Source organism: Bemisia tabaci, chromosome 1 (genome assembly GCF_918797505.1).
Source record: "Bemisia tabaci chromosome 1, PGI_BMITA_v3".
Lineage (NCBI taxonomy): Eukaryota > Metazoa > Arthropoda > Insecta > Hemiptera > Aleyrodidae > Bemisia > Bemisia tabaci.
The window spans coordinates 8,030,154-8,057,163 of record NC_092793.1 but is presented as its reverse complement, the minus strand read 5'-3'; the positions used below and the strand labels follow the sequence as shown (position 1 = coordinate 8,057,163).

At 40.1% G+C, this 27,010-nt stretch overlaps 1 protein-coding gene across 1 annotated transcript; it reads right to left on the bottom strand.

Annotated features, from left to right (window-relative positions):
* Window positions 1–340: 340 nt before the first annotated feature.
* On the bottom strand, window positions 341–26,921 carry Fkbp14 (peptidyl-prolyl cis-trans isomerase Fkb14). Its single transcript, XM_019054182.2, has 3 exons — window positions 26,616–26,921; window positions 8,621–8,784; window positions 341–4,392 (listed from the first exon to the last, which is right to left on the bottom strand). Exons 1-3 carry the CDS (start codon window positions 26,822–26,824, stop codon window positions 4,097–4,099), a joined length of 669 nt encoding a protein of 222 aa, XP_018909727.2. The 5' UTR covers window positions 26,825–26,921; the 3' UTR covers window positions 341–4,096.
* Window positions 26,922–27,010: the final 89 nt, after the last annotated feature.

Here is a 27,010-nt window from a genome sequence, read left to right as displayed (position 1 = left end):
CCGCATATCTCTGTTTGCAACGTTGCAAACTTCCTTTTATGCTCTATTTTGCTTTGGGAAGCTACTCAACGTAATTCCTCGAATATGTCCTTAACCTTTCTCTTCTGTTAGCAGAATATTCTGTATAAATTTTAAGCCATAAAGTTGGCTTGTTTTTCTTTGTAAAAGTAAAGTAGGAGCGAAAATTTTGAATCATTGCAATGTAGATACGTGGTTTCGCACTTTGGCCATCAAATTTCTCCTCAACAACTTCTTTGTTTGCATGTCTTCAGAGATTTTTGGGTGGTGCTCATTTTTTTCATTCTTTTGATTGAAAAAATTAAAAAAACCAATAACAATATTTAATAGGAAAGAAAAAACAAATTTGATTTTTATTTCATCTATTCAGTTTTCAAAACATCTCTATAGAGTAACAAAATTAGGTACATTTTTATTATAAAAACACACTATTCTGAAATTGAGAGTATCATAAAAATAGCTGTGAAACAACTGTACAATGATCCATAGTGTCCTTGAACATAGCAATTGTTTAATGGAAGACAGAAAGAGTAACGTGAAAAAATTGCGGTTTTTAACAAGATTCTTGAGGAGTTCATCTTGGAAGTATCTCCTCTCAATTTGTTCAATACATTATCTGAAAATCATTCTAAATTATTCCTATTGAGAAGAATTGAAGGCTTAGTAGAAAAAAATCGTATCACAACAAAAGCACCCTTGATGGCACTTTCTCTTGTTTCGAAAATCTACAATTGTGAACTTTGTAAAGGGGTCCACTAGTGCATAATCTCAGAAAGGACTAACTTAATTATTCTATAGTCTCAATATGATTTTGAATACATCAATCAATTTTATCGAATCAAAGTAAGAAAACAAGGAAGCATATGTAGAGTACAATGTGCAATTCATTTTTTCTGTTTGCGTATCTCTCTGGAACAAAATATTTTCACTGTATCATATTTTCCTCAAATTTCAACCAACAATTCAAGAACAGAGAGAGAGCAAAAGAAAAAATTAAAATCGTCTCATTTTGGGACATGCTGACCATTGTATGCACCATGCCTTTTTTTACAAACCTTGTCAATTGGAACGAGGTACAAACATGTATATTTCTTTCTTTTTCAAAAAATCCTCAACCGATATCAATCTTCTTTTATGAATTTCCGAATTATTTAAGACTGCCAGTTAAAATTTAATCATAGCAACATGCCAGAGCATGTGCTTGAGGCGCGTTTCAGCGAATAACATGAGCTATATACTACTGAGTCAAGAGATTCCATCTACCAGGTACTTAAAGTTCCAAAATTCTCCAGTCTTCGTTTATTATTTTATCGTAATACGCGGAGAAAGTGGTAATCAGAGTTATATTGTTCAGAATAAAATTGCAAGTGTTGAGTCATGTTGTGAGGAACTTAGCAGCACTCAGTCAAAATGCATGATTTAAAAGCAGATTGATTGAAGGGGCTCATCACTTTAAAATTGGTCTGATGTTAGCTGAGCGTTAGTTTGATGCCATTTTGGCTCCTTAATTGGACTTTGAAAAGGGTCGATGTGGCCTTTTATATGCCTTTGAATGCAGGTATTCAAACTTAGTGCAGACGAGACCTAAATTCCTTCATTCATCATCTCTGCCTTACCCAATAAAAATTAGAAGCATTTTTTGCTCCCTCTGTTGTGCATTGTATCAATGGCCAAAATGTACATAGAAAATAAACACAAAATTTTTGTAGCGTGAGAAAAAAATCTCACACGAAATGGAGGACCTTTGCTTACAATTAAAAGTAAAAATAATTTATTTACTTAAATGCATGAGAATTAGTATCTAAAGCAAGATATGTTGTGCTAGCCTGAAATTTCCCTCTAATGCAATTGAGCAGAAAAACGTACAACTAATGAGCAAGAACCTAAGTACCTACCCAAGGATTGAGCACTTAAAATGAGTAAATCTCTTTCGATAAATTCACATCAAGAAGGAGGAAATGTCAAAAAATTGAACTTATTTCAATATAATCCTTATAATCCTCGCTTGGAACGATAGAACGGTTCCCCATTCATCAGTGGAGAGAGTCTTCGAGATATTGGCTAGACAGTATACGGTGTACGTGTGGGTTGTCGGATCACAAACCACCCGAGATTTAATTTTCCCCTTAAAATCTCTTAATGTTCACATTGAAGTTTCCCCAGTCGATGTAACGTTAGGATCACGTACACCTATGAGATGCGTGTACGATCATGAAAACTGCGCTCTCACATCGGCTGCGGATATGTTGTCCGACGATTCACTACCGCTCAACGAGTGATCTTTTACCTACAATCTGTTTCAGCTAGACTGATATGAATAACACCCTGGAAACTCTCTTTTGCACTGCAACCGTCTCTATAGAATCATGGGAACTCCTCCACATTATGAAAACGTACGATTTGAATCTAAAAGTCAAAATAAAGTTCATGCAAAAAATCATGTTAATGTTTTTCGGGACAATCGGTTATTTTAGTGTAAATTCTTTTCAAAATCCCACCGGAAACGATCAAATCAGACCCGATCACCATATCCCCACAAAGAAATGGTTGAATTTTTTGGAAAGCATAAAATGCTTGTTTTGCTGAATTACAATCTTTAGGGGGAAAAAACTGAACATATTGGCTAATGTAACAAAAATATATCTATAGATATTCATTTCCTTGGTGTTAAAATTTTCAAATGGTGACAAGATAATTTTTTCCAGCAAATAAAGGAAAAAACTAATAATGTTCTACATTCTATTGTTTAAGTTAACTAAGTTAATTTTGATGTTACAATTTGAGTTTTGAAGAACAGGTAGGTACATAGAGGAAAGGTAAGGATGGCTTTTCAATGTTTGCTTTGATTATCATTTCTCTAGAGCAGCCTGGCTAGCATGTTTGAAAAGAAAAATGTCTCATCATTATTCAATGGAATGCACAGCAAATATATAATGAGCGTAACTCACGCCAAAAAAAAAAAAAAAAAAAAAAAAAAAAAAAAGTAGTTGCTTTTGAGCAGCAAGCAGCTAAGGTTTTTAAACCCATGCCTATGCCCATGTTCCTTTTCATAATAGAGGCAGTTTCAAGTTTTTGATGGCATGCCAAAGGGCTATACCTATCACCTAGTAAACACAATTTTTTGATTTTACATGTTGCTCTTCTAATACATACATTTGTGACCGTCGACTTGAAAAGGGATCTAATTAATCCTCAAAATCCCAGAATTGAGTAACAAATACTAGAGCATGAAGACTTTAGAAACAAAACTTTTAGAATGAAAAGAGCCCAAAAATGTCGAACTAAACTGGTGTCATGGTGCTTTGAAATTTCCAGTTCAAGGAACATGGTTTTGCTGGTTAAAACATGGAATTAGCTGCACCTTCGTAAAATTCAAATCTGCCATGTTAAGGGTCCAAGAATGACAAATTATAAAGCATCCTCATAATTTTTGTTGGTGCAAAAAAAAATTAAACTGCCCGCAACTTACTTCATAAGGCACCCGAGGTAGTTGTTCCTTATAATCTCAAATTACGATTTTTTTTTTTTTTTTATCAAACTTGACAAAATGGGTTCTATTGAAAATTTTGCCTCTTCATACTGGGGTATTTTTTCCTGTGGAAGGTCACATAAATGCAGTTGGTATGAAAATTAAATATAAATTCGTCCCAAGACCACATTTAAGGTGGCATTAAACTTGTGTCACTTTTTGTGGTATCCCTGAATTTACTTACAGAATTACATTTTAAGTCCACTTTCGTACAACAGCAAAAGCACGTGGAGAAATGTACACAAACACGATTAAGTACCCACCAATATTATAATCTACTTATAAAAATGTCAAGACACGTTTAAAAATTACTCGATATGAGCAATTGTTGACATTTATTTCATTGGGCATCAAAAAACAAGAGATAGGTACCCTTAGAAAAGACAAACGGAGCTTTCAAGAATGTTAATAAAAGTAAAAAAAAAACTAACAAATTTAAAAAAAACGGAATGAATAAATAAAAAATTGGACGGCAATGATGAAAAAGGGAAAATCTGATTTAAATCACATTCGAGCATTATAAATGATAGTGTCTCTCTGGTTCATCCTCTACAGTTCATCGTGTTTGGGCCCTGAGAATTCATCATGACTTATGTATCCGTTTTTATCCTTGTCTTCGTGTTGGAAAATTTCTTCGACTAATTTATCATGCTCCTCCAACATCTGTTTTACGTCTTCACCACCTTCGGCACCTTCAGCAGCCACCATTTGCTTTTTCAGGTACTCGCTCACTTCATCCCTTGAAAGCTGTTTGTCTGCGTCCATATCAATTTCTTTGAATACATTTGTCGTAGGTGCCTGATCACCAATGTTTATTAATTCTACCTCAAAAGTAAGAGTTGCTCCTGAAACAATAAAGACGAAAAAATGAAGAGAAGAGAAAGAGAAATTTTGCCATTTTTTTAAATATAGGTATAAAAAAATCGGATTCAGAAAAAAAATTACCAATGAGAAAAGCGTCTTTCGGTGACACAAGAGACAGCACCTTTAATCAGTCGAGTTAAGAGAGAAACCAAACACGCAATTTGGCATGGAGCGACGCGGCGCAGAGATCAATGATGATGATGACTTGAGATGAAAAGGAGTAGCTCTCAGCGCGGCGGTCGGCATGTAACACATATTAGCACCTGCAAGACTGCATTAATACTTCACGCATTGCGTCAAACATAGTGCGTTCAGCGCGGTGCGGCGGCGGAAGTTACAATTATTGAACCACATTTATTTTTGTTCTTGCATGATTTTTTCGTTCATTTCTTACAAATGGAAAACCTTGTCCACACAGAAATATGTTTACGGAAATTAATTTTCGCGCAAAGTTCCGTGAACTTTTGCTAGTAGTGTTGACAGGGCTTGCGCAAAAAATGTGTCCAACACGAGTAAACGCGTCTTATGCACCCCTCCGGCCCGTTCACTTGATGGTTTTTATTGATGTTTCAAAACGAATGAGAAGGGGGCGGCAAGTAGGTTACTCCCGCCCTGTGTCTTAGTAGACTAAAATAAGGATTGTGACGCTTGTCATTTTGGATTCTCGCAGGAGGTGCAGGACAACCTGCTGAGTGCTGCTGCCGCCCCGCGGATGAAGTGGTGAGAGGCGAGTACCTGGAGAATTAAAACTCCTTCACTTCCGTGAATATGCAACACGCACATCTGTCGAGCGCGAAAAGTTGCATCCAGAAGTTATAATGAAATTTGCTTAGTGTTCGTAGCATGCGATACTAACTGCGCATGCACATTGCGCATGTTTCTCTCATAGGCCTTGTCTTCACGGGACGTTTTCACGGAATTTGTTCCGAGGACAAATCACACTTGCGAAGCTGGAAAAAATATTGAGTAGTCAATATTTTTCTCAATACCAAGTATGGTCCTTAGACCCCTTTCAGAGATATCGTCGCCTACCTGACACAAGGGCGTAACTACACTCTGCAGTGAACCCTGTCCTCCATACATTTTAATGCTTTTCCGGGCTCATCTCAATGTGTAGTTACGCCCTTATGTCAGCCAAGCGACGATATGTAAGACCAGCTGAGAGAGGGAGAAAAAGTGGAAGCAAACCGTGCGATATTTTTTTCTTGTTTACTCGATTGTTCGTGTTTGGTTGGTTAAAATAATTTGTTTAATCGTAATTGTGGTCAATTATCATCTTGATCCCGGTTAGATACTAGATTTTTACTAGTTTATCTTCCCGCGCAAACTTGCCGCAGGCACGGAAGAGCCCCGTCTCGTGGAGACGGCACACAGTGAATCGAGTCAATAGGAGAGATCGGTCAAACTTTGGAAACATTACACGCTTGTAACTCCAATTATGCAAAACTTTGGGATTCTAAAGGTGATTCCGTTGGCTTTCTCGTAAAATTTTCCTCTGGAGGCACCCCTTAAAATTTAAAATGTGACGAAATAAACTTCAAAATTTGCAATTTTAGTCTAAAAGCTCATGTCCAACCTCTCTAATTGACTCGGTCCACTGTGCGGTAACTGGGAAAAATCCCACAAGTTCGATTCTTGTGGTTCAAACTTGGGACAAATCCCATGAAAACGTCCCGTGGAGACAATGCCTTACACGTCACACGTTAACTCAACTTAATTCCAGGTCAGCCATTGCACCGATGAAGTAAAAATGATGAAGTATAAAGATTTTTATCATATCATTGTCAATGTTCCGAAAAATGATTTGATTGTTTAAATGTATTAAGACGTTGTCCATGTAAAGTATGGGCTGCTGCCCTACATAACGAATGCGGCAGAGTCGTTTCATGGATACTTCAAGAAACAAATTTAGAGCTCGTATCATTACATACCTATTAGTTTTCGCGGAAGACACAAACTGATTGCAGTAGACGCACGGGTCGTAAGACAGTATGTAGGAGTTTTTTGCCAACGTGCGTTAAAAATTCAGCATAAAGCTGAACATTTCAATACAGCGGGGAAAAGCTCACATGAGCACAGTTTTCCCTTAAAGAGATATCGACGGTGTAAGTCGGCAATCACATAACGACGGTGAAACTACCAAACCACGTATCTCGGTTTGCGACGTCGCAGACTTCCTGTCGTACTTTATTTTTTAAATGAATAACTACTGAACGTCCAGTCTTAAAAATTTCTGTGATTTTTCCTCTTCGTGCGGAGAAAATTCTGTGAAAATTTCAAGGAATGATATTGATTTGGTCTACTTTAAAAAAATAAAATGTGAGCGTAGATTTTTAAACACCGCAACCGAGATACGTGGTTTGGTAGTTTCACCGTCGATAACTCGGTTTGCGACGTCGTCGCAGACTTCCTGTCATACTTTATTTTTTAAACGGAAAACTACTCAACGGCAATTCTTTAAAACTGCCGTGATTTTTCTTCTCTGTGCGAAGAAAATTCTGCAAAAACTTCAAGGAATGATGTCAATTTGTTCTCATTTTAAAAAATAACATAGAGGCGGAGATTTTCAGACACCGCAAGCGAGTTATGTGATTGCCGACTTACACCGTCGATATGCTGCTTGGTGCGCAACACTATGCGTCTGCAGTTGCCTTCCTGAATGGATGTGACTAGCGTTGCGCCAAACAGCATATCTCTTTGAGGAAAAACTGTGCTCATATGAGATTTTTCCCTCTGTATTGAAATTTTCAGCTTTATGCTGAATTTTTGAAGCACGTTGTCAAAAAAAAAAAAAGAAGTCCAACATACTGTCTTTCGCGAAAAAGTTAAAAAGAAGTCCAGTTAGAAATATATACGTACATCAACCTACTGCGGCCAGTCAAGAACCCGGCGAGGCAGGAGCCAAAGCCTGTAGGAAAATAGCTTTATGCTACTGATTAATTTAGAGTAATCGAATTGGAGCAACAGCAGACTGGGTTCGTAAAACACGAATCAATGACATAAAAAGAAGCCGGCTTGAAGCTCATCGCATTGAATCGTAGGTAAAACGTTTAAAAAAAAATCAAGTTTATATTTCTTCTTGAGCCTCCTTGATTGTATCGGGGCTACGCCCCCAACTATTTGACTCCCAAGAGGGCAAAATTGCACTTTCAAGAAATGAAGGAGAACGAGAACTCCTCCTAGGTTGACTCGGAGACTTTAACGCAGAGTAGAAAAGTTGGATGCGGCGGAACCCGTGGTGCAACTATTTTGACCTCCATATTTAGTGCAAATGAACTCATTTTCACAAAATTAGTACGAAAGCATTGAATTTTTGAAAAAATATCTGTATAATTGTTGAATTTTGAGAAAATTAATGCGAGCGCGCAATGTCATAGTGCACAGACTGGATCCCAAGCTACTCGAAAGTGCGTAGGCCGAAGAACTCTCTGCACCCCTGTCCCTCTCCACTTGCCAGGTACTTGTCTGGCACTCCTTGACCATCCTGACGTCATTTGCAGATGCCCTAGTGGTAGTGGCAATTTTAAGAGAACTTAAAATTTACTTCAAAACCACTTGAAAATTACGTAAAAACTCTTGAAATATTCGTATCGGAAACCCTTTTTGGGGCTTTTTTACATAAAGTTGAGCACAAATTTTAAGTAAATTTTCTTACGTAAATTTTAAGTAAAATTTACGTATTTTTTTTATAAACTTCTTGCAGGCAAAAACGAGGGGAAAAAAGTGGTGAACAGAAAAATATAAGAGGAAAAGTTGCAGCCCATAAAAATTGAGGATATAGCTTGTTGATTTTCACGTAGGTAAATTTTACGTTTTATTTTAATTAAAATAACACTATTTTTTATTTAAAAGAATTCCTCAAAAGGGTTTCCTAAAACAAGTGTTTTAAGAGTTTTTTTTAACTTAAAATTACGAACTCTTAAAATTTACAAGTTTTTCACATTTTTTTTGACAACTTTTGGTAGAATTTTCTTTTTAAGAGTCATTGCTACTAGAAAGGCCATTAAACCAATGGCGTGGCGCAAGTTTTGCGATTTATCGATTGCTCTGTTATTTAAACCTACGGAATAGGATCGATAAATAGGGCGTTCGCGACGAACACCTCAATAATCGATTCTTTAGCACGGCTTCGAATGGGGAAATATCGATGATGGATCATTGACGGCTGCCGTAAACAGCTTGAAGTTGCATAATAGGAGTCAGACTTACCACCGGGTATGACATTGCCGGCGCCTCGGTCTCCGTAGGCCATCGCTGGTGGAATTGTGAGCTTCCTCTTCTCACCGACGCACATATCTGTCAGTCCCTGATCCCATCCCTTGATGACTTGTCCTACGCCCAACTGGAAGGTGAAAGGCTTTTCTCTATCTAAACTGTAACCAAGAAAAACAAAGAGAAAGAATTAAAAGGAGACAATTTTTTTCGAACAAAAAATGAGTAAATATTTGCACGCACAGGTCCCTAATGGGTCTGTTGCAAGATGCGGGGATTTGCGAATTGCTAACTGACTCCAGTGGCCAACGGACCAAATGGACTGCCACAGATGTCTCTGTCACGATAACAGAGTACTCTGTGCTCAAGGCCAAAGTTCTGTTCTCACAACAGAAAATTTCTGTAAGTATAACAAAAAAAGTGCAGGAGCCCTGTGAAGACTCCAATATCGAGGCTTGAATGATCGATCATCGATATTTCTCCATTTGAAGTTGTGGTAAAAAATCGATTATTAAGGCGTTTGTTGCGAACATCCTGTTTATCGATCCTTTTCATACGTTTAAATGGCAGATGTATCGATATATCGCAAAACACGTCACGCCACTCTGTCATCAGCACCGACTATTTTTTTGCGTGGTGTTGAAAAGTTACAGGTGGGAGTTTTGGATGACCCTGCATGTAGGTACTCTAGATGGAGACTGACGTCTATTTGGTGCTGAAGATAGGGAGTACGATGTGGCAAGGACGGTAGCATCGAAATCGTGACTGAACGCCGGAGCCAATGCTGGCGCGGGCATCGAATGAAAGCCGCTAAACTTGTCCAAGCCCGGAGAAAGTTTGATTCCTCAAAGTCTCATTATTTGTCCACGGTATTTCCTCGAGCCACCTCTTTTGACCGTTACACTGCCGAATACTTCATCTCCCAAGCGCACTCTTCAACTTCAACTCCTACTCTACCCGTGCAAACACAATCGAATCGGTCATATACAAAAGGGCTGAGGGCCACTTTGTTTTTCTATTCTTACCCGGCTCAATTCACATGAAAATTTTTGAAACATTTTTGAAATAACTAAATTCAAACCTCAAATTTATTGCCCTCGATACACATGAGAGTTTTTCTGAACTCAAAGAATCAGAACGGGTCTGATTAACTTTTTTACTGTTTCTCTCGAATTCTCATTTTTGGCGCTTGGGCCCTTTTGTAACTGACCGATTCAATTGTGGGACTTGGAGGGCAAGGCGCTTAAGTGCAATTTTTGAAAATATTGAGATATTAATGATTTCAAGTGAGACTGGTCCTTGTGCACATTCTGAGAAAAATTCGTTCCCAAATTGAAATTAAACATCTAAAAGTCAGTTTGAACTTTCTTTCCACTATAAGGATCCGTGTAATATCGAAACTTCAAACACGTACTTCGCGAAAAGCAAAAAAACTGCACTTTTATTCTCCAAGCCCCGCAAACTCATCATCACTACCTATCAGCTCTCCGAACCCTCATTTTTCATTTTTTGTTACAGTTCGTTCTACAGTTTTAGTGGACCGACTTCCATGATGTTTGCGGCTATGCACAGACGATAGCTCCTAAATAAGCCTAATTTTTACAGATTTTGGAAATATGACCCAGATTTTTCACTTGTATTACGTGATAAAGTTGTGAATTCTCCTATTTAAACAAAGAAAATTTTTACGTTTTGTCACGGTTTGCTCTGAAGATCTACGGGGCCAATTTCCATAATAATTCCGGCTATCGATAGGAGATAGTTGATGAGCCCGATGTAATTAGAGAATACGAATACGAAATAAACGAGCTGTCCATTTTCGACCGCCGTGCCCACATTTGTTTCAGGTTACCTTGATGGTACCCAACACTGTAGAAAAAAAGAGAAAATAACTCTGGCAATAGAAGCCGCACACTGGCTATGCAGACATACTGTCCGTTCCGAGCTCAAAGGCCGAAAGTTCCGGGTGCTGGAACCGTGGTTTCGACTGCTCTGGGTGCTGCGTCCGGAACATTCGGCTTTTGAGCCCGGAACGAGGTATGTCTTGCAGGCCGGAAGTGCGACTTCCTCAGCCGCAGTTTTACTTCAATTGAAGAGGTAATTGGATTAAATTTTGTAATAAGGAACCACTGTCTCTGGCTCTTCCATGAAAGCTCATATCTGCATAGGGAAACCATAATGGTACGTATGTCGTTTCTAAAATGGGCCAGAAATAGTCGTTCCTTATTGCAAAATGTAATCCAATTGAAAGCATCTATTTTTCACTTTGAGACGTCCAATGCAACACTGTATTACCATCCCATAGATTCCTTATAGCGTAAGGCGATGAATGCAGGTCTCATCTGCCGTGCTAAGGAAGAACGCCGTATGAACATTCGAGAGTTGTCAAATTTCCCTCGATAAAACATGTATTTTTGACGAAATCCATGCATATTTCCCCCTAAAATTTTCAGATGTTTCAGATTAAATTGCGCACAAAATTGTCTGAAAATTTCGGGGGAAAATATTCACAATTTTCCCCGTAAATTCGTTTTTTATCGGAGGAAATTTGGCAACGTCTGAAGGCTCATACGGCGTTCTTCCTCAGCACGGCAGTCGTGCTCTCCTATCCTTAGCCGAAAGCATCGCACGGAATTCAACGGGTGAGGAGTCGAGGACGTTGCGGCGTTGAAAGAGAAACCCCGTCTTGAATTGATTACACAACTCGAATCAGGATGAGAAATCAGTCGCTCCTCAAAATTTGTTTCGTTTTTTTAGCCACGGGCCACCTCCTTGGCTCAACTCTTTATTGCCGCCGCGCCGTCTTCAGCGCTTTGATTCTTGAATCCGTCTCGAATGATCCTCATCGATAGATCCCTATCTTAGCAGTGCTGTCTATCGATCAAGGTCATTCGATATCGATCGTGCTTTGCGATCTATCGATTGATCTGCCACTTGAACCTATGGGAAATAATCGATAAACAGGGTGTTCGTAACGAACACCTTAATAATCGATTCTTTAGCATAGCTTCAAATGGGGAAATATCGATAGTTGATTGTTCACTGATATCGATTCAACAATCGAGCCAGAGGTCAGATCCACCAAGCGCGCTCTCTCGAGAAGTCGCCTGACATCAAGTTCCGATTTGATCCCGTTGAACTATACTCCATGGAGGAACGCTGTAAGCGCCCTCAGATGTTGCCAAATCTCCGTCGACGAATCTCGAATTTTCGGGGAAATTTTTAAATATTTTTCCTCCAGTTTTTCACAGAATTTTCTTCGTAATTTCAGCCAAAGTGTCTAAAAATTCCAAGGAAAAATATTCATACCGTTCTTTACAACAAAATACTTTCCGAGAGGCAATTTGGACGTATTTCTGTTAAACGGAACTAAGCGCCATCGGGGTAGGTAGCTCCCAGGACTTTATGTCCACCTACCTTTCGTCCATTAAATAAATGTCCACCGCTATTTATGTCCACTAAACGTTAAGTCCAGTCTTTATTAAGTCCACATGATTTAATGTCCAACCATGAGTATGTCCAAAATTGTCCAAATTGTTCTCATTTAAATGACAGGAACCACCTCAAAAATAAATGCATAATACTACTTCCTTCATTCTTAAAAACATTTCATTCATGAATCAAGTCATGAAAGAGAACAGACTCTAAGAGCAGATAAAAACATATGTTCATATGTACACTGTGCGGATATGATACGATGAAAACCAATGCAGGAGGAAGGAAACGCTCCAATGCCAAATTGAACATTTTTCAGTAACAGATGCAGTCAAAATTGAAAACGTCCTCTTTAACTAGTTATTTCGTGCGCCTTCGATCTTGTAGGATACTATGCAACTCCTCTGACGCGAAATAGTTGCTTAAAGCGTTGCGGCGCGGCAGGCAATCAGAGTGACACGCGCATAGGCGCCTACAAACCTAACGAGATACTTCACGCGTTGCGCAATGCGTGAAGTATCCCGTTAGGTTTGTAGGCGCCAGTGCGCGTTCTGCGCTGCTAACACGCCGCTCCGCTCTGTGTTTGGCTCTAATATTTAAACTCGCGGAGTCAGCGTTTTTCAACTCATGATTTTGAAATGTTTGCACTCTCTGCATTGATTATTCCCTTTTAAACTGATGAAAAAGAAATATGTACTACTGGAAAATATAATGTGTTTCTTGTAAATATATTAGTGGTTCCGTGTCAAATTTAATAATTTCCAAAGCGTTCAAATTTATTATTTTATGTTTTGGGCTTTTACTGTGCTGCAGCGTGGTGTAAGCGCAACCAAACGCTCAAAATTGGACGTATTTAACTCAAGTAGGTCGATGTACAAATAAGTTAAACACAAAAAATTGCGTGCTTCTTAGTTTTTTTCCTCTTTTATTAATTTTTGTATAGTTTCTTTCATCACAACTACGGCTCATTGAGATTCATATCGATGCCATTGCTCGGAAAAGGTTTTACAAATATTTACCACGTTTTAAAAATGTAAATGTTTTTAAAATGAAGTAATTAATTTCATTTAAAAAAAAATAATGTACATTTAAGGCATATTTTATATCGGAAATTTCAAGGATAGAAATGAAACCAAGTATTTACCAAAGACAATTTGAAAAGATGAATCAAAAGAAGAAATTAACATTTCATTTAAAATATGAGTTACGATAACAACACGTCATTCTCTCTTAATTTTCTCACTTGGATATTGTCAATATAAATTTACACACGGACTAAAATATGACGCTTCAATTTGATTTTAGTGGACTTTACATTTGTGGACTTAACTTAGTGGACGTTTAAGTAATGGACTTAACAATAGTGTGGGCTTTAGAACTGTGGACGTAAAAAGTTTGGACGAAAAGTCCGTGGACGTGAAAAAAGTGGACATAAAGTCCGTGTACCGGTAGGAAGGTAGAGGGGGGCTTGGATTGGCGGCGGAACCGGGCGTCGGGGTTATTCGTTCCTATATTCGCAATGCTTTTCCATGACGCTTAGTCCCGTTTGACAGAACGCGCTATCCGGGATTCTAAATTCCTCAAAAGGAATTCAAATTGGCGCTTAGTTCCGTTTGACAGAAATACGTCCATTTGGCAACACTCGAATGCTCATCCAACGTTTTGCCTTAGGGCAACAGTATTCTCGCACATATCTTATCTTATTGCGCGATGCCGTGGGCCAATTTTGTCTCCATCCGAAAAGAATATCACGACTGCCAAAATGTCAACTTTATACAAGAGACACAAAAAACTGATTTATAGATGATGATTGATTCAATCGAAGCTTACACGGAAAAAAAAGAGGTAGGTAAAAGTTGTTGGATGATAATGGAATTTCAAATTAATTAATTGTGGTAGTACTGCCCCAAATTGAGTTGCGGCAACACCACAATTAATCGGAAATGCCCATATCATCCAACAAATTGGGGTAGTACCACGATTTTAGGGGATTAACCCTGAAACAGTTTTTCCGTGTATGGAAGGACAGAAAGGTGTGTTTTTCAAATAGATCACTATTCGCGCTCCCCGGAAAGTTTGTTGCCTATGCGAAAAATTTTCGGCAAAACTCAAGATATATTTCAATAGATTTCAGCATGATCTATTGCATAGGAAAATGAGATTATGTGTTTTCAAAAATATGAGGATTCGCGCTCTCCAGTATGTGCGTTGCCTATGCAGCAAAATTGAAGGCGCATTTCAGATAGAAGATACCCACCAACTGGTCAACAACATCGGTTATCACCTCGAGCGAAGCTTATGGAGCGACGTACATATCGACGGTGAAACTACCAAACCACGTATCTCGGTTGCGGTGTTTAAAAATCTACGCTCACATTTTATTTTTTTAGAGTAGACCAAATCAATATCATTCCTTGAAATTTTCACAGAATTTTCTCCGCACAAAGAGGAAAAATCACAGAAATTTTCAAGACTGGACGTTCAGTAGTTATTCATTTAAAAAATAAAGTATGACAGGAAGTCTGCGACGTCGCAAACCGAGATACGTGGTTTGGTAGTTTCACCGTCGATATACGTTTTTAGAATAGGCAACTATTAGCGCTCTCCGGTGTGTTTGTTGCCTATGCTGCGAAATTGAAGGCGATATTCAAGAGAACGAGATCTACCAAGAAAACCGAACATGGTTTTTTGGCTCAGTCAAAGCAAGCAGCAGGATCTCCTGACCTAGGTTATTAGTTTTTCCAGAGAGCATTTGAAGATTTTACATTGAACACAAAACTACTTATTTTCTTTATCGAGTCCTATCTATATCGATCTCATAATGAAAATATACAGCAGAAAAGAAGACGTTTCCAACATATGAGATCAGGAGATAAGGAGATCAGGAGATCAGGTAAGAGTAACGCTTTCATGGGAACAATATTGAACACACGCTGAGAATGCGCGTGAATGAGTGAGATCCGTAAAATGTGAGTACGAGCATTGAACAGGATTTTCCGAACGCAAAGCGTGCAGTTGTAGGAGTGGGACTGAACTTGTCCCTACACACATCGAATGCATAACTTGCCGGTTTCCGAGGGCGCTCGCAAAGAGAATCAATCATCAATGGTTTGATGACACAAAGATTCATTAAAATCCACGTGGGGATCCTCAGGGTACGGAATAAAGTACCTATACTGCCGTGCTAAGGAAGAACGCCGTATGAACATTCGGGGGTTGCAAAATTTCCCTCGATATAACATATATTTTTGACAACATTTATGCATATTTTTCCTTGAAATTTTTAGATATTTTAGACTAAATTGGGTACAAAATTATCTGAAAATTTTGGAAAATAATATTCGCAATCTTCCGAGTAAATCCGGTTTTTATCGGAGGAAACTTGACAACGGCTAAAGGCTCATACGGCGTTCTTTCTTAGCACGGCAGTATAGACCTCATTTTAAAAAAAACAAATTGACGATGAAACTGCGAAAATGCGAATCTCGGTTGCGGAGTTTTCAAAATTCTTGCTCCTACATATATTTTATTTTCTAAAAGGAGACCTGACAGACATCATGGCTTGAAAAATTCACAGAATATTTTCCACTTCATGGAGAAAAATAATTCAAAGGTTCGAGAAATGACGTTTAGTAGTTTCCCATGTAGAAAATGAAATATGACAGGAGGCCAGCAACGCCGCAATTTGAGATACGCATTCCTGCACTGCCGTGCTTAAGAAGAACGCCGTATGAACATTCGAGAGTTGCCAAATTTCCCTTGGTAAAAAATGTATTTTTGACGACATTCATGCGTATTTTCCCTTGAAATTTTCAGCTATTTTAGATTAAATTGCGTACAAAATTGTCTAGAAATTCTGGGAAAAAATAGTCATAATTTTTCCTGTTAATTCGGCTTTTATCGAAGGAAACTTGATAACGTTCGAAGGCTCATTCGGTGTTCTTCCTCAGCACGGCAGTGCAGTTCCACAATCGATGTACCGGAAAAACTGCTGCTCTAATGAAGAACGCCGTATGAGCTTTTAGACTTAGCCACATTTCCTTTGAAAGAATATGAATTTCCAGGGAAATCTGTGAATATTTTTGTCGCATTCGTCAGAGAATTTTAATCGCGATCAGATCTATATTATCTGGAAATGTCGAGAGAAAATATTCGTAACTCTACTCAAAAATGCAAATTTTATCGGAGGAAATTCGGCAACTCTCGAGAGTTCATACGGGGGTTTTCCGTAGCACTGCAGAATAGCAGGGCCTCTAGCCCATTGAGATCAAATTTTTTGAACTGAAGAATTTTGTCAGCTTGCATGTTATAACGCTGACAGGGTAGTTTGTTAATTTCATGAGAAAAATAAATAGAATGTATGTAAGTATAAATTGTCTTGGGATAAGATTCGGTGGATGCATTTAAAACCATTGATACTGCGGGTAGCGCAGAATGCTTGCTAGAATGAAATAAAGAGGGGAAACTGCTGAGTCCGATCTACAGAATCTATCGATACATCGAAAATCGATCGACATGCTAGAAAAAATTATGTTCGATCGATGTATGAACTCATTTGGATTGCAAGTTACTTTATTAAAACACAAAAAGCCGAGCATTTGTTTTGCAGTCCATACGCCAACAAGAAGAAGAAAAACGGAGCACCATTATGCCGTGTTAAGGAAAAACGCCGTATGAACATTCGAGAGTTGCCAAATTTACCCGGATAAAACATGTATTTCCGAGGAAATTAGTGCATATTTTTCCTTGAGATTTTCGGATATTTTAGATTTAATTGCGAACAAAATTATCTGAAAAATTTGAAAAAAAATATTCACAATTTTTGCGGTAAATTTGAGTTTTATTGGAGGAAATATGGCAACATCTGAAGGCTCATACGGTGTTTTTCCTTAGCACGGCAGCATTTTGAGGCGTCCCCCAAGCTCGGCGTCTCAAATCGGCGACCGCTTGGATTTTTTTTTCATACGGCGCGACACGACGGCCCCGCTGAAAGGGCGTGTCATTTCAAACGGTGGAGCAAGTTTAGAAAGATAAGTACCTAGCTGGAAATTTAGGAAACCTTGAATTTAATTCGCTTCTTTTTGTCTCCATGCAATTTTTTTTCCTCTTCGCGAAAACCTCATTCCCTCTTGTGGAGCATTTCTAAGGATGTGCTATTGAGAGCATTGAAGCCACACTAAATAGCTCACAGACTTTGAGACCGATTCAGAAGTTCTGCAGTTTTCATTTCCAACGTGTTCGTCGGAATCCTAGTAACAATGACCTCTAAAGACACTTTTCAAGCTCACTTAGAAACCGTTAAACAATATTCTTCAGAAAACCCTGATTGGTTTTCTCTCTGAGTAAAATTAACATCCGGTAAAAACGCGAGAAAATCTTTAAAAAAATTACTATAGTTCCGTTTGATAGAAATACCTCCAATTGACCGAACGCAAAAGAGACACCAAGAGCTGAAACGACCGTGTACGTGTGCTTGATCAAATATGAAATATTTGGGCGAGCACAATATTTTTGATGATTTTAATCCAAGCTAGGTGTAAAGCAGAATTTTCAGCATGACGTGCAGCACTGAACATTCCACACAGTCCCCACCTCTGCTCGACAGATGTGCCGCAAAATAAAAAAGTTCATTTCAATGAGTTTCATTTTGCCTCGTCAGCAAGCAGAAAGGCAGAGATGAGGGGCTTGGAGGACAAGGCGCATAAGTGCAGTTCTTGCTATTTCAAGAAATACGTGTTTGAAATTTCAAAATTACTTGAAGCTTAATGGCAGAAAGGAAGTTTAAACTGATTTTTTGGTGCTTTAAAGTTCGTATCTGGTTGCGAATTTTTCACAGAATAGTTGATTTCATGAATACCTCAATTTCTTCAAAAACTGCACTTGTGCGCCTTATCTTTCAAGCCCCTAAAATCAAGTCAAATAGTACTGGCATTGCTTGCCCGATTACGATAGAAAATGAAGCCACAATATTCGGCCATATTTAGCCATTTGAAATGCGCCTTTAAACATTATGATGTATGTTTTCTCATTAAAATTTCACGGAGTACACGATCTGTTTAACGAAAATGACTGTAAGTAGGTAACTCCCAGCCAAGGTTTTAACGTTTTTCCATGCATGAATTAAAATTCTCGCAAAAGAGAGAGAGATAGAAGAAAAAAGAAAAATTCGAGTCAAAGCACACACTGAACGTTACTGTGGCAGTTTTTGCGGTACGAAAATATGCACACCTCAATCTCGACACTTGGGCTTAGTTATTACAAAACGCTCCATTGTCATGCTGCCGTGCTAAGGAAAAGCGCCCTATGAACCTTCAGGTGTTGCCAAATTTTCTTTGATAAATTACGAATTTTCAGGAAAATTTGTAAATATTTTCCTTCCAATTTTTCGTATCATTTTGTTCACAATTTCACGTAAAGTTCCTGAAAGCTTCAAGGAGAAATACTCATAGCTTTCCTCAAAAATAAACATTTTAACGAGGGAAATTTGGCAACTCTCGAATGTGCATACGGCGTTTTTCCTTAGCACGGCAGCACGGTGAGTTAGTTACGCAGAGGACGAAGAATCGCAGATTCAGTTTCAAATTGAGCTGCTGCAAAGCGAGACGCGGTGAAAGTAATTTTAAGGCAAAGGTGACAATTTTCTCGATTAAACCAAGTCATTTTCACCTGTAATTCGCAGCTTCGAATTGCATGCAGCCAAGTTACTTTAAAACTCGTGGCTCTTCGTCAATATCTCCCGATTCTCCACTGAATCCACGTTCTCTTAACCAGGTTTTTCTGTACAATTTTTTGCACGTTCTGCATTCAAACTAGGCTTACATTTACTGAGGCGTTGAATTGACTTCTCCAATTCTAAAAAGTCGATAACGCATTATTGGCTTGGGTTAGGATCTATGCGGTCAGATAAAACACATATTTGAGTTGAGGAGTGGAAAATTTGCTCTGAAACGTTTTATCTTTTCATCTGATAGTGCTTACAGAGCTGATTTCCTAGTATTTTTTATAATTTTTTTTCTGTTATGGGAAATAGTATAAAATAGATTTAAAAGTGAGAAAATGCACCACCTAGTAACTTCTACTGGCGGCATTACCCATTACCCATTTAAACGCATGTATTTTAGCAGATTATATCATTCCGTCATATTTTCTCCGATAATTGTTCAAATTATAAAACCAAGGGTATCCTCGTGTTCAGTTCCCTCAGTGGTTCCCACTTAATTACGAAATTAATCAAATTTCCAAAACCTGCAAAGTCTCCATTGTGGAAAACCTTTCAAAGACTTTCTACTGAAAATTCAAGGACTAATCCAGCGTTTTTAACATAGTTTTAATGCTCATTTCTAGCACACCCATCGCAAGTACCTAATTATATTTTTCCAAAAATTTTGGTGACGATTTAATTAGAGGATGCACACATGCAAAGCTTAAAATTCGGAAGGAAATCACCGAAAATCTTCATCCTACCGTGCTCATGTTTAATTTTTCGATAGAATACACAAGACCAGTGGTGTGGCGTGCTTTGCGATATATCGATTGTTATGCCATTTAAACCTATGGAAAATGATCGATAAACAGGGTGTTCGCAGCGGACACCTTAATAATCGATCCTTTTCCATACGTTTAAATGGCATAACATTCGATACATCGCAATTCACGCCACGCCACTGCACAAGACTGAGAAAAACGAGCAGAATGAAATAAAATTGAGAGGATCTTTTTGACAACATCATACGTGAGATGAGACGGTAAAAAAATACTCATCGTGAGAGCATGCGTAAGCGGCGGTAAAAAATTCCAGACCCGCGCTGGTCGAGTGCACGAATGAGGAGTCAAGTTGAGGTTTCTTATTTTCTCAAATATGAGTGGATAAGTTAGCGTGCATTTGCGAGGCCTTTCCCAAAAATAAACTAGGCAAACACGTAAGGGCTATACGTCGCTTAAATGCATCCCATGTCTCAAATCTTGCCCTTCTCAACACTGCCGTACCAAGGAAAAACGCCGTATGAACCTTCAGGCGTTGCCAAATTTCCTTCGATAAAAACCGAATTTACAGGGACAATTTTGAATATTTTCCCCCAAAATTCTCGCCCTTTTTCATCTTCTGTCTCCTCTTTCATTCTCTCTTTTCCTCCTTTTTTTGGCTTTCGAAGAGGGCTTGAGCCCCCCCCCCCTTCCCCGGTTACGTGCCTGTTATGAAGAGTGTGATCCATATTGGAAGACACTGGCGGATCCAGACACTTCGAACGGTTGGGGCGTAAGGGGGGTCCAGGAGGCTCCCCTCGAAAACTGTCAAAATTGTAAAGCATTTAAAACGCAGTTGGAGTCAATTTCATCTTGAATAATTACCAAATTTAAATGTCATTCCTTCCTTGTTTCCCATCGTTTTCTATATCTTTTTGCCGGCCAAAGCCCGGGGGGGGGGGGCGTACACCCCCTGGATCCGGCTGTCGGAGGAGGTTTTCACAAATGGACCGAATTTATCAGAAAGGAACCAACCAACATCAAGTTGAAACTGAGAAAAAGAGGCTTCAAGTTTAATTCCTGCATAAGACTCAATGTAGAAAGTTAACTTAAACCCATCTTTTCACAGACTAGAGCTGGGGAAAGAAAAGAATCGACAAATGCCACAACAATGTGGGTGCATCAATCATCAGTTGGCCAATAGGTTACCATGTAAATTTATGTTGAATGGTGCCATTCTCCGATGTGACATGTCTATTCTTTTCTTTCCCCAGTTCTAATATTTTTTTTCGACTTTGAATTTTTGGCAGAGGAAAATTTACAACTACTTAGAGGAGCTCAAAAACATTCTTAACTCAATTTCTTCGAAAATGTGGGTTGGTTCCTTTCTGATGAACTCGCTCCAAGTGAGCCGTGATTAAAGTGGCTAAGATAATATTTTGTATGTGGGGATGAAACTGAGGCAGTGCGAAGAAAGGCAGGCGCCGCACAATGGATCGAGTCAATTAGAGAGGTCGGACATGAAATGTTTGACTTAAACTGCAAATTTTGATGTTTATTTCGCCCTATTATAAATTTCAATGGGTGCTAATAGAAGAAAATTTTGCGAGAAAACCAATGGAACCACTTTCAGAACCGCAAAGTTTTGTATGAGCGGAGTTATAAGCGTTTAAATTTCCAAATTTTGTCCGACCTCTCCTGTTGACTCGCGATCCATTGTGCGCCGCCATCGGGTGACGAGCACAGAGGGCATGGAGTGGTCGACGCTTAGATGACATCATGGACGAGTTTCGTTACGTCGTCCAAAGGCGGTGGAAGGGGCAGGGGGATCGAAAGCTCCTCGCGTAACTGCTACCTATAGGCCCGATGGGCAAGCGAGCACTCGGCGTTATCCGAAAGCAGTAGGCCAACACCTCCGTAACTATACCATTACAGACTGATGACGACATACGTAAAATCAGACGAAAAGCTCTTTCAGCCCTCCTCTGCTTCGTAACTGACCTCATCCTCCTTACGAGACCTCAGGCTCGGGAGTTTTTCTTTTCGAAGGAAATAAATTAACAATAATATTTGATAATCCAACAAAGCTGACGTAATAAGTGAGCAATGCTGTGTTGCTTTGATCGATGCCACAGTTCCATCTAACAATGATGTCATTAAAAAGGAAGCGAAGAAACGCACGCATGAAGTGACGAGACTTGGAAAATGGAAACCCAACGACTAACAAATAATGAAAACAGTGGGTAGTTGTTGACAACAATGTCAGTATGAGTTTGCTGAATCGGGGCGCCATCGATACGCTATTGAGTTTAAATCATGACTATTCCTCGGTCGTGGGACCCACGCAATCCTCATAATATCATGGATGACATCTGCATCCAATAGTGTTAAGGTTAATCTTCAGCTGTAGTTCCGAAAAAATCCACCACGTCGCGCTGCTAAAATCCGACTCCGAAATCAGTGATTATTTAAATATCACAATAGGTATCTTAAATTCTAAGACTCATAAGTTCTAGCAGCATACGTCTGGAATCCTTAGAAACAAACGCGAGCTTTGAAAGTCTAATAATAAAAGCTGTAAATTGATCCCAGTTTCTCTTACGGGATATCTGTAAGTGCGAGAGAGACAGCTCACGGTGGGAGGGAGATATCTGCCAACTGCTGAGAGCGATCAAGCGCGATTGGTTGCATCAAGGTCATCATGCTTAACCCTACTTTTTTCTGGGATCAAATTGCAGAGCTTCAGAAATGACTTTTCACGTTGTTTTTAGGGTCAATAGGAAGAAGAATTTTATAGCTAGAACTTATTTATCTTCGATTTAAACAGAAATTCCTTCAACTTTTATAAAAGCTCAAGGACTCACGTGGTGCTGTACGGACTCTAAAACACAGCGGTGGCGCCCCCTGCGCGGAGAAATTTCTTACTTCACGCAGCTGTAGATAAACCTTAACAAAGAATTGAAAGCGCCCTGCTATTTTGGATCCGCGTAGTGAAACCCGCCGCGCGCCGTCGACGCCCCAGCGGCCAGTGCAGGTGAAGTGGCGAGTGTATGGACATTTAAAACGCCTTTACTTCCGTGCGTAGGCAACACGGACATCCACGGAGCCCGAATAGTTGCATCCAGGCGTTATAATGATATTTGTTTAGTGCTCGTTTAAGCGGTGCGTGCTGAAAGGCCAAAACGCCTTCAACTCCGTGCATATGCAACACGGGCATCCATGGAGCCCGAATAGTTGCATCCAGGCGTTATAATGCAGTTCATTTAGTACCCGTCGCGTGCCACACTAAGTGAGGCTTCAATTGTTCCCCTTACACTTTACGTTAATTCCAGCGTCGCCAAATGTGCCGACGAAGAAAATCATTGCTGATTTTTATCGCTGCATGTATTACAACGTTGCCGACCCTCAAAATCGCAAAAAAATTAGGTGCATGAAATGGACGTATTTCTGTCAAACAGATTTATGTGGAGGTGAGAAATATGGGGTGTGCTCCTCAGTCCTCTGGCCGTAAGAGTGAATAAGAATAATAAAGCGCCAGTGACGTCAACGGAGATGGATGCAGTCGTAGCGGCTCCTCGTAGTGGTCTTTAAGTCATAAGCCCTGTCCACGACGCTCTCGTGCCATGCCCGCGGCTCATACATCCCGCTTTCAGTTGGCACTTAATTCTGTTTGCTGGAATAAAAATCCCGCTTATCCAATTCTTCAAAAGGAATCACGCCCACTTTAACATTGTTCCTTATGCAGCTTTCTAGAGCACACCCCATATTTCTCGCCTGCACATAGTTCTGTTTGATAGAAATACGTCCATATAACGGTATGCAGAGTTTCCTTTTACAGCTACTTCGATGAGTTGTCGTTTATTTTGAATTTGTTTTTTTCCCCCTCTCGGAAAACTAAGACGCTTAAGTGCAAAATTTTGAGCGCAAGGACGATCCTGATGAATCGCCCGGATTTGAAACAAAAACGGCGACCACTGGTTCTTTCAAAAAAAATGATATGCGACAGGAAATCTGTACCAATCATAAACGCTTAATCTCCGGAAGCAATGGTGGAAGTAGCACGATAAAGTCTGGAACGTATATTGAAGGGAATTATTTAATGGTCTCTCCGCGTAAATCGCATTCCATAACTTCAGAGAATCCTCCGTTTTTCACCAAAAATAGCGAATTTGAGCTCTTCAGAGCTGCCTGGTAAAAATTGGCAGTAGAATGTGTGTTCCAAAATACTATACACCTAAAGCCGGCTGTAAGATTTCCAATAGCTTCTGTAGCCGGCTGTACAATATCTTATTATAGCCTTTTATAGCCGATGGCGATTAAGCAACACCCAGACGATAAAGTTTATGCTAAACGTTACTAAATACGGATACTAGGACTTAGTTAGTTTTTGGACTACCGCTGTCTTTTTGTACCGTAGTATCTTGATTTATTTTGCGAGGAAAGCTCCGTACTTTTGAAGGATGCCTGTCATTCTGAATATGTTTGAGCGCCTTCAATTCCTTATGATACTGTGCAATACCTTTGGTGTGAAATAGTTGCTTCAGACGCCGTGGCACGCTGCACGCATTGCGCAATGCGTGAAGTATCCCTGTTAGGTTTGTAGGCGCCAGTGCGTCGCCGCGCAATGCATGAAGTATCCCTCTCCTTTTAATTGATGAAAAAAAAATATGTTTTAAAGGAAAATATAATGTGTGTTTTGTAAATATTAAGGTAGTTCCGTATCAAACTTAATGATTTCCAAAGCACACGAATTTCTACACAATTTCTTATAGCCTTTTATAGCCAATGGCGAGAAAGTGTAAAGGAACTATAGCCCGACTGTATACTTTTTTATAGCTTCGTTTAGGCTGGCTATACGATTTGCTCCGCCCTCTACAGCCGGCTATATGATTTTCAATAGCCTTCTTTAGTCGGCTATAAGAACTCCCATGGTATTTTGAAACGCAGCTCGTATCGCCAATTTTTACCAGGGTTCGGACACGCATCTCTCTATTTTACTCCAAAAACGTCTATTGTCAGCGCAATTCTTGGGTCTATCGCAACGCCTCACTGGCGAGCTACCAATAGGATCGCTCCATTTGCGATAGCAGGATAAGGCTTCCGGTCTTCTGCCAGAATATGGGGCAACTACAGAGTTGCCATACGAGTAAAGACTTGACCCAGGCAGTTAACAGCGGTGCACAAGGAAGACGGGGAGCCTTTAGCCCGGGCATCCTTTGCGATATATCGATTGATCCGCCATTTAAACCTATGGAAAATGATCGATAATCAGAGTAAAATAATCGATTCTTTACCACAGCTTCGAATGGGAAAATATCGATAGTCGATTCACGCCTCGCTCCTATAGTTAACATGCGCAGTGTTCAAATTGAGTTGTGTAACGAAAAGTCCGGATAGGTATATCGCTGCCAAGCCTCAATGGAGTTCTCCTCTTTGAATATTTGATTTTTGGAATAAACGATCATACAAGTGCCCTTTTTCATTTTTAGCACAAAAAACTGTTTGAGAACTACTGATTTAAGTACGTTTCAACTTTCAATATAAGTCATTGATTAACCCCTAACGAAGCTTCAGCCCTCTGGTATTAATCAATCTTATTAATAGTTTCTCTCGATCAATAGTTCGATCAACTCAGTCTTATCAATCTTATCAGATTAATCGTCAATCTTAGTCAATAGTTCGATTTAAAATACGTTAGCGTCGGGATTTGAGGAAGTCAACTTTATAGCTTGAAATTTTCAAGGAATATTCTACGAACGGAGAAGAAAAAGCAGGGGGGAAATTATGTTGGCTAGTTTTTCAAACGAAAAATAAAGTACCTATGACAGGAAGTTCGCAACATCTCGCACTTCGGCCGTAATTCGAAGAAATCGGAGAGGGCGGGAATTCGGCACTTTCACCAGGCAGGACAACCGAAATTTCCAAAAAATCTCATGTTGACAAAAATACGTCTACTAAGGAAAAAAGAACCGAACAACTTACGCTTGCGCTTCGGGGGGGGGGGGGGGGGGGGGGGGAAGGGGGGTGGTCCTCGCTAGACCTTCCTTGCGGCGCTTCGGGTTGATCCTCCCCGTGCGTCCATCCCGCGAGGTACATATTTTCCAAAGGGCGGCTTATCTTAAAAAATACACTCAACACCCCCCTCCCTCCAGCTCACCATTCAAACTTTCGAAACTCCCTGCTGGTCACAGATCGGGTCGATTGCGCTCAAAATTCATACCGGTCCGGGCTCGGATAGAAGCTGCAAATCATGAAACTTCCAGCTCAATTTACTTAAGACACAGGATTGACCATCTTTGACCCCCCCCCCTCCCCTGGGTCCGGACCCTCAACAACTACAACACCAATTTCCGGTTCCTTTCCATCAGTGACAGTCCTAATGGTGAACTGATCATCATAAAAAGTTTGGTTCGGAAGCCTTGATAATCGGAAAACGAGGACTTTCGAAGAGTGCTGGGTGTCGATTAGCTTCCCAAAAGTGTTCCTCAGACTTGGCCTAAAACGACTTTCATCTTAGAGCTACGCTCTCTGCCGTGCTGAGGAAAAACGCCGTACGAGCCTTCAGAAGTTGCCAAGTTTCCTCCGATAAAAACGGAATTCACTGGGAAAATTGCGATTGTTATTTTCCAAGATTTTCAGACGATTTTGTACGCAATTTAATCTGAAATATCTGAAAATTTTGATGAGGACAGATATGCGCAAATGTTGTAAAAAATACACGTTATATCAAGGAAAATTAGGCAACTTTCGAATGTTCTTACAGCGTTCTCCCTTAGCACGACAGTACGTACTATGCACCGCGAACGACGCGACGTAACAAACGGTTCGGTTACGCGGAGATGACCAAAACCGAACGAATGAATCGACCCTTTTCGAAAGAGAGCATCTCGGCTGCCACCTGAACTGCGAGCAGCGGGATATTTTATAAAAAAAAAAAACAAGCGCGCAGCACGCGTTGGATCCACGCCGAACTTACGCGATCTAGTTAAGACTCTCATTAAGTGCTGATAAGATTGGGAGTAAACAAAAAAAGCTCTCCTAATCAGTGGCCCGGGGTGAACGAATGAGATAACCGAGAGTGGAGCAAGCAACATACCTAGAGTCGAATTTAGTCCCGTCTTGTAGAGTTCCGGTATAGTGCATGGTAAGCATGTCCCCGGACTTGGATTTCTGGGTGCAGACCTCGGGGGTGAAGAGGTGCTCGATTTTGAGGCCGTCCGGGGTTTCGGAGATCTTGCTCTCGGCGGCGACCACCGTGAGGAGGACGGCCAGGGCGAAGAGGTAACACACGAGCGTAGGGAACATGGCGAACACGTAATCACAGAATCATACGCACTGAGATACTGAGCACTGACGTCCGCGCCGCGACCCGGAGCGAGCGGGAGCAGCGACGCGCCGCCGGAGCCGATCGTCCGAGTGGGAGGCGGGAGGGGAGTTGAAGTCGTGGCACTCGTGGATGGCCGCGGCCGCACCGATGCCGCCGGTGCGCCA